This window comes from Triticum dicoccoides, chromosome 1B, assembly GCF_002162155.2.
Source record: "Triticum dicoccoides isolate Atlit2015 ecotype Zavitan chromosome 1B, WEW_v2.0, whole genome shotgun sequence".
NCBI classification, from domain to species: Eukaryota; Viridiplantae; Streptophyta; class Magnoliopsida; order Poales; family Poaceae; genus Triticum; species Triticum dicoccoides.
This window is the reverse complement of record NC_041381.1, coordinates 549,092,224-549,100,593: the sequence shown is the minus strand read 5'-3', so window position 1 is coordinate 549,100,593 and position 8,370 is coordinate 549,092,224. Positions and strand designations below refer to the sequence as shown.

General features: G+C 45.1%; 1 protein-coding gene across 3 annotated transcripts; it reads left to right on the top strand.

The window, feature by feature from the left end:
* The first annotated feature begins 4,383 nt into the window (after positions 1-4,383).
* LOC119348671 lies at positions 4,384-7,867 on the top strand. 3 transcript variants are annotated; one of them, XM_037616640.1, is made up of 5 exons: positions 4,392-5,216; positions 5,330-5,560; positions 5,813-6,040; positions 6,130-6,320; positions 7,016-7,867. In XM_037616640.1, the coding sequence occupies exons 1-5, from the start codon at positions 5,162-5,164 to the stop codon at positions 7,559-7,561; spliced, it is 1,251 nt and encodes a 416-aa protein (XP_037472537.1). In that variant the 5' UTR covers positions 4,392-5,161; the 3' UTR covers positions 7,562-7,867. The 3 variants fall into 3 exon arrangements, with proteins under 3 accessions (XP_037472539.1, XP_037472537.1, XP_037472538.1); XM_037616641.1 differs by having other exon boundaries at positions 5,316-5,560; XM_037616642.1 differs by lacking the exon at positions 6,130-6,320 and having other exon boundaries at positions 4,384-5,216; positions 5,813-6,066.
* The last annotated feature ends 503 nt before the right edge of the window (positions 7,868-8,370 follow it).

Here is an 8,370-nt window from a genome sequence, read left to right as displayed (position 1 = left end):
GTATTTTTAAGTGTTTTAAAAAGTACGAAGTTATTTTTAAAAATATTTTAAACCTATTTTTATGTGTTAAATTTTAAGGCATTTTTATTTCGTAATTTTTACTCCAAACAAAATAGTTAACGTACACAGAAGGACCCACGAACTCATCTTCCTACCCCTGCTCTAGTACTCCCTTGTGTTCTACTAAAAAAATAGTACTCCCTTGTGCGTCGTTGTGAGGGCATTTCCTTATCTTTCCCCATTTTCCAGTACTCACTTCCGCCGCCGCCTGCATATATGATTCACACAGGGTGAGTTGCAGTCTGCCGTACGATGCACTCGTGTAAACGGGATTCGGCGGCGCTTAGAGATAACTTATGTATTTATTTTATCGGGTGTCCAGGCATATATGTTTTCGCCACATGTTACTGACCACTGACCTGTAGTCAGTATGGGTATGTCAAAAACACAAACAGATGCAAACGCAACTTGAAGAAGAAAAAATATATAGAACCAAACCACAGGTGATTCATAGAAGAAAACAATCATGCGATTTAATTCTATTCTAGCTCGTTCCTGAACAATCCAGCAGCCGTAGACCACGATTCCCACCAGCCGTCTTGCGGGTGACGCGTGTGGTGTGGCCCCACGCACCGCTGTCCCTCAGCCTGGCATCATCCTCGTCTCTATCCCCCACACATCTCCCCATTCCCTGATTCTCTTCCCGCAGTGCACATCTCCTTCTCCGGCCTCTTCCTCAACTCCTCTCAGAGGGGGAGCCTTACCGCTGCCGCCACCACAGACGTGGTCGTGCTGCTGCCGCCTTCGAGTTCGCCGGCCGCCGCTCAGATCTGCAGGATCCGTGTCCCTAAGCCGCCGGCGCCCCCTGCGATCGGCGCTGCCAACCCTCCTCGCCTCCATGCGTGAGGACAATGAATGACAGCGCCGCCATCGGACCGTTCCGCGACTGCGCCCAGGCCGCTACGCTGCTGCGTGAGCTGCAGGTCGGCGCGCCCGTGCACGGCACGGTGTTCCGGCGCTTCGCATCGTGCTTCGTGCAGGGCCTGGCGGACCGGCTGGCCCTGGCGCACCCGCCAGCGTTGGGCACAGCCAGCATGGCGTTCTGCGTCCCGCGGTCGTCGTGCCTCGATGGGGCGCGCGGCGAGGCGCTCGCCATGGCGTACGAGCTGTGTTCGCCCCTCAATTTCACCTGCTCCGCCGCCCGTGCACGGCCACGGCGTTCCTGCGCTTCGCGTCGTGCTTCGTGCAGGGCCTGGCGGACCGGCTGGCCCTCACGCACCCGCCGGCGTTGGGTACGGCCAGCATGGCGTTCTGTGTCCCGCGGTCGTCGTGCCTCGACAGGGCGCTCGCCGTGGCGTACGAGCTATGCCCGCCCCTCTATTTCACCTGCTCCGCTGCGCCGCCCCTCAATCTCTCCTGCCCCGCCGCGCCGCCCCTCGATATCTCCTGCTCCGCGGAGCCGCCCCTGACCTTCTCCTGCTCCGCCCGCACCTCACCTTCTCCTGCTCCGCCGCGGCAAGAAAGGAAGCGGAGCGTCTGGATAAGACGCAAGGGGTCTGGACTGCGGGTGGAATTCAAATGAGTACGGGGTTTGTTTTGCAAAGTTGAATCGTTTTGCTAGATCCACTTTCATAGGGACTGCGGGTTTTATTATATAAAACCATAGGGACTTTTTTGCAAAACTGTCGTAACGACGTACAGCAGAAACCCAATTCTCTTTATTATTAGGTAAAAATAAAGATGTTGTTTGGCATTATTATATTGGGAAATTATCGTACGGTTGATAGAAAGCAAATGTCAGAATAATTGCTTGACATTGATCTCCTACCATCTACAAAAAATTGAGTGTGGTTTTCTGTAGCTCAGGCTACTTGGTACCCTTTATCTTTGCCATCCATTTTTGCATCGTGATCCATGCAGACGCATTTGTCTTTTTTGTTTCTCTCAAACGACACAACATATAAACTTCAAAGTTTGCAGAACAACAATACATTCTAACTACAATATGGGGATTTTTTCATGCATTTTAAATACTTAAAATAATATTTTTAGTCAAACAAAATCTCATTTTGTATATTTATATCAGACCAAAAAATCTGAAAGTTTTTTCACACATTGATGTCCTAATGTTTGTTCGATCTGCAAAGTTTGAAGTTCATATGTTGTTTCATTTTAGAGAAACAAAAAAAAAGAAATCTTCTTATTGTAAGTTAGTTGGAGAGTACGGATCTCAAAGCAAGGCTGGAGGGTTGAGGATAAGAGGTTCCATGTAGCTTGAGCTACAAAGGAACTTTGTGCAAAAAATTAACTCGCCCATCTCCATCTCTATCCTCAAATCTCGCCCTTCCTCTTTCTTGTCAACGCCATCAACGATGACCCATCTCCGCAGCCGCGCTAGTTCCCCTCAGCCAGTGTTCGACCCCCGCCACTGCTGAGCTCACCCTTCGTGGCCGGCTTCTGACACACCATAACGTCCAGCTTGCAATCCTCCTCGCCCCCTCTGATCTCTCTGTTGAAGCTACCGGGTTTGGATCCCCTGCCCCGCACCATAATCCGATGCATCCTCTAGTTCCCCCCTTCCCCCGATGCTCCAACTTGAGTTTAAACTGTCGCGCTTGTGCCTGCCATCACTAGGGAAATGCTTGTCTCACCTGGCTTCGTGAAGGATAACTAGGCGGCCGATAGCACCAGTGGTGGTCAGGATTTTTCTCCAGTCATCTTCACATCTTCTTCAGAGTCCCGTTTTGGAAACGAAGCCTCCCTCGCCATCTTCATTGGACCTAGGTTTTGAATCACCTTGTCTTGATACATAGATTGATATGTACGTTGGGTTTGATTATTACCGTGCACTGCCTATTAGATCACTAAACTATAAATCCGTTTATGGGAATTCAGTGCGCACATCACACAAATATGCATCACCATGTTGGCGGCGATACTACTTTTTGTCCCATTGCATTCCCATGCTTCCAACTGACACTAGTTACGTTTCCACAGAACCATTTTCATGCTTCATACTCACATTGCTTCTTAATTGTAATATATGCTTCTGTGGAGTAGAAAGTTTTCTTGCATTGGGAAAAAGAAATAATATTGTCAGTTGTGTACATAGGTGACACTAAACATGCATACTCATGTTGGTTGCAAAATCAGTTTGTTTCCATTTTCAATGTTCTAAGCTTCCACTTTGATACCGACAAAATTTTGTTTGAGAACATCCGTGCTTCCTAGGTGACATATATGTGCTTCTTATGTACTAATATATTGTGGCACTATAGCTTCTCAATTTATTCCTATTATTAATTCATGTGCATAGATAGCCATCTGAATTAAAATTAGATTGCATCATGCGCTTACGCATCCCATCCCCGCACCGGTGGCTCGCTTGTCACCTCACACGTAGTACGCGTGCATTACTCTACCAAGCCACGGTGTATCCTCAACTTGTTCTATGCTTAGGTTTCTTTCGCAATTTTGGAGTGCATATCCAGATAGATAGCAATTGATATTGTAGTATTGAAGTTTAAATCTGCTCATGTTTTCAGTGTATTGTTATATAAATTGATAGCTATGTTGATTTCATGTCTTTGCACACTTTTGTTTGATGTAAGTTCACATAAGTCCCAATTTGGTTTATGAAATTGGGTTTTGTGTCACAAACTTTTGCACCCAGATCTCTGGTGCAAGCATGCTATTTTGCATTTTCAAATTTCTGTGCTTCCAATAAGTATCATATATGTCGTTATACCCAAAAAAAATGATTCAAGGCATCCATGCTTTCTAGGTCTCATATGTGTAATTCTTATGTACCGATGCATTGACACTACAACTGTGCTTCTTGATTTAGTATTATTGTTTCGAGAGCATAGATAGCCTTTCAAATTTAAATTAGCCCGCTTCCTACATTTCTCATTTTATGTTGCAAAGGATCCATGTCCTGACGTGTGTGAATATCTTTTTTGCAATAGCCCTTTCAGGTTGCGGTTGAGTAATTAATTCTAATAGTAATGTATATATTCCGTGTTGATGTCACGATACGAAGTGCTTGCATATTTACTTTATGTTGAAGATCCTCTCTTCCTCTCCATGGTTGTATGCATGTATATAAGTTTATGCTTCCATGATTTCATTCTATATGTTCATGTTGTTTCCATTATATACTCTCATGCTTCCTAACAAAATTAAGCCGTCCATGATTTCATTCTGATGTAATTCTATATGCTCCCATACTACTCCCTCCATTCCTAAATATTTGTCTTTCTAGAAATTTCAACAAGTAACTACATACGGAGCAAAATGAGTGAATCTACACTCTAAAATATGTTTATATACATCCGTATGTGGTAGTCCATTTGAAATCTCTAAAAAGACAAATATTTAGGAACGGAGGGAGTACTTTATAATTTCTTCTAAATGCTAGTTTTTTTTTGCTTTGACCATACACATGTTTTCCATGGTATTTCACTAAACATACCTTTGCTTGTATGCTTCCAACCAAACGTGTTATTTCCTTCAAACAGAATCATGTTTTTGCTTGAAGCTATTTGCTGGTAATTTGGTTGATGTTTTGGTGAACTTATGTATGCAACAGTTTTTCGTCTTGCTGATGTAGATAATGACCGCTTGTTGTGTTCCCGGTGAACATCTTTCAAATTTGTGAACTTTTTTCATTCTTATTTTTTTAATTTCATGGACTTTTTCTAACGTGCGATTTTTTTGAATTCGTGAACTTCTTCAAATTCAATATTTGAGAAGTCAACGGTGAGTGGTCAAAGCCGAAGGGTCGACCGAGCGAAACAACAACCATCGAGCGAGCTGAGCTATCGAGCAGTCAGTCGCTCGTGCTTGATGGGCTAGCCCAACAGACGAGGCGGGTGAGCGCCGGCTGGCCAGGTGGCGCATAAAGCGCTGTATAGGACCTCTCGCAAAAACCAGTCTCACGCTCAGACGCTCCGATGACGAACTGAATCCCCACGTCCTCCGAACCCGATCCCCACACGCCGCCGCCAACAGAATCCTCGCGTGGCCGTGGCGAATACCTCATCGGAGGACCTCCTGCTTGGATCGGTGGAAACCGAGGGGCTCCGCCTCGCCAATCCCGGCGGGGGTTTACCTCGACAGCGTCTGCGCGGACCTGTCCGACTTGGGATTGCCGTCAGACATGGGCCCTGATCTGCGGGAGGAGGAGAAGACGGAGTCCTGTGTCAAGAACGGCGGTGAGATTTGCTACTTGATCGATTTGCGCCAACTAGTTCGCTCTATATGCTACTTGATCGATTTGCGCCAACTAATCAAGATCACGTACCAATTACTAGTACTTGTTGTGCAGAATCACAAGCGTGTGGAACTGAGCGTGACGACGTCTATCTAGAGGACATGTTCGCAGATCATTGTGCCGTCAGCCGCCACTATGAATCTGAATATGACATCTTTGGTGCCCGCCCGCTCACGGGCGATCCACTTCTGTGGGATGACATCCGCTCAGAGAACAGCGACGATTATGTTGTGCAGGAGGATTATGAATGCGCTAAGCTTGCAGGCGTGGAGACAAATTGCCCAGGTGATTCTTTTTCTCTTCCCACTACTACCTACTCCCTCTGTTTCTAAATATAAGTCTTTGTAGAGATTCCACTATGAACTAGATACGGATGTATATAGATGCATTTTAAATGTGGATTCATTCATTTTACTCCGTATGTAGTCCACCTAGTGGAATCTCTACAAAGACTTACATTTAGGAACGGAGGGAGTATATAGAAACAGTAATAGTACAGCTAATTTGACTGCCATTGATGCTCCAAAAATTCTTCAGGGAGAAACATCCCGTTGCAGCTAGCGAGGAAAATCGACAAGGCATGGATAAGGAGCATCGTGGAACAGAACGAGAAATACGACGCGCGGTGCCGGGAGATTCTGCGCCAGGACGAGGGTGCTGATCTCCCTCCTGCTCCTTTAGATGTGTTCCCTGAGGCAACAGGTTTATGCGTCCAAAGGGGTCGCTGCCACCACATTGAATACAGGACCCATGATACTTCCACCAGTAAGGCTGATTCCAGGCTAGTAGTGGTATTAATCTGCTCGATGCATCTACTTTGCTTACCAACTTACTCTTATTCTTAACATCTGCAGCTGATTCAGATCTTGGATACGCCGAACCAGAAATGATGCTACAGATATTCTTTTTGCGCTTATCAAGCTTCTCTGTGTCCTATTCCTGCCCCATCAGTATATATGGAGTGTTCGCTGTTCGGGATGTGGTGGAGCCACTGCGGAACCATGTCTTCAACCGTTCCAGAGATGACCCTGTCACGGTTGACCAGGTAATCAAGGCTTGTTTGTTTTCAAAATGGAGCAATCATGTTCAAGGGTCTTAAAGCCTATTTGGCATGGTTTATAAAGCGGTAAAGCGACCTAAAGCGAGCATCACCCGCTCTAGCGCTTAAGCGCTTAAAGCGGGCAAATTTCTATGGCGCTGCCAGGGCGCCTTGTCGCTTAAGCCTCTGAAGCGGGGCGCTTTATAAACAATGCTATTTGGTTCGTAGGATTTTAAAAACACGGGAATAAAAAAATATATAGGATTGATATATGTCATGGCATGTTGAATCATACATGAATCAAAAGCAAAGAATCTGCAATACAAGCTGTTTGGCTGCGCCACATGAAAAACACAAGAAGTTTTCATGAGGGTCAATGGAAATTTTCCTAGTAGTATTGCATGCAAAATAGGCCATGGGAAAAACTCCTATGATTTCTATTCCCACAAATGGAAACCATAAGCAATGGAATAAAAATATGTGTGAATCTTTGCCCGCAAGTATATTTCAAAGCCGTTGGTGCATATATACCAATTTACTTTTTGAAATAAATGGGAATATATATTTCAAATATAACTCTTTTTATATGTAAATATGAGCATGCATGTTTTGTTGAGTTTATTCCGTTGGTGCATATACCAATTTACTTGCTTGAAAGTGGATTTTGCCTGTTGAGTTCTAAACAAGTTGTTAAATTGCAGGATCCGTTTACCTTGCCACTCTGTAGCCCTTGTCGAGGAATGTACATACCATATGACCTAGTATTGCTAGAAGTTGATCTTTGGATAAAAAAGGAAGGGGATGGGTCAGCCGACCAAAAATTACTTTCCGCATACCTTGAGCTGGATGTCCGCACAGAACAGGATGGGTTCATATATGGTTTTATCCCTGGGGACAATGTCAGCTTGGAAATAGACTGTGCCTGCCTTGCGCTGAGTGTTGAGGCAGTGATCGAGGTCTCTGCAGAGGTTAGCAGTCCTTGCCATGTGAGATTCGTCGCTTTCAGCAGTGGCTATGACAATGAGATTGTTCTCTTCGATGGAAAGCTCACCGGGAAGAAGGTTTTCCAGCATGTTGTTGCTGCGAAGACAGAGAGAGAATTGAAGGTTCAGTTAGAGGTGGAGGAATCAGTTTTCCAGTGGACTTTTGAGGGTGGAAATGACGGAGTTCTTAGCTCCCCTGATGACTCTATGTTGAAGTACGGCCAATTTGATGTGGAGGTGTGTTTTTATCCAACGACGGCCTAAGTCAACCGTCGTGATTGGTTGAAAACAAGTTCGATGCTAGAATGTTTGTGTTTTAGGAATTGAATTTAAGTAGCAGTTGGATTTCCTTTTGTCCCTCGTGACAAAACGGGCCGAAGTTTGGGTTTTAGCTTTTGTTTTATGGCCCAGATATGCTGAACTGTGGCAGAAGTTTGAGATATGCATGACTCTGGAGTGGTCCAGAACTCCAGATAGGTCTGACTCGTATGTTAAACAGCTAGGAACCTGAAAATGTTGTATATACTTTGTGTTTCTTGGAATTATTAATTTATTATAATATTTCGAGTCCTGCTATTTTCCCTTTAGTTCCAGTGCATCATCTCGCGATAATTCTGAAGTCATCTACACTTCGAGCGCAACGAAAAGCCTCACCTGATCATCCATCCGCGACACTACTTCCTTCTGTGTCTTCTGAAGCTCATCAGCCATCACCACTACGCAGCTGGAAACCAAACCTCTGGAGACGGAGGCAATTGTTCTAGATCAGTGTTGTTTGAGCGTGGTTGTGTACCTCTCTGGTCGATGTCGATCTATGGATGCTGATGAATTGAGGACACGTGAGGCCTTGAATCTTGATGGCTCCTTTGTTCTCTGATGATGTCTCTGAGTAGTCGTTTTTTTGTTTTTCAAACTCGCAAATTATGAAGCGAAAACAGACAACCTTTCACTTTACAAGCGTTGTGGTGGAGTGAGCGACGATATCGACGATCTTCAGGGACCGGGTTAATGGGCTATCCATAGAGCACCCGAGACAACGCCCTTAAACATTGCCGATGAATATCGTTCAACCG

What these genes read in the sequence shown, in the direction of transcription:
- LOC119348671 (XM_037616640.1), top strand. Translation starts at nt 5,162, where the DNA reads ATGGGCCCTGATCTGCGGGAGGAGGAGAAGACGGAGTCCTGTGTCAAG. An exon ending in CGTGGAGACAAATTGCCCAG is followed by an intron (nt 5,561 to 5,812) that starts GTGATTCTTTTT and finishes AAAATTCTTCAG; the next exon opens with GGAGAAACATCCCGTTGCAG. An exon ending in GACCCATGATACTTCCACCA is followed by an intron (nt 6,041 to 6,129) that starts GTAAGGCTGATT and finishes TAACATCTGCAG; the next exon opens with CTGATTCAGATCTTGGATAC.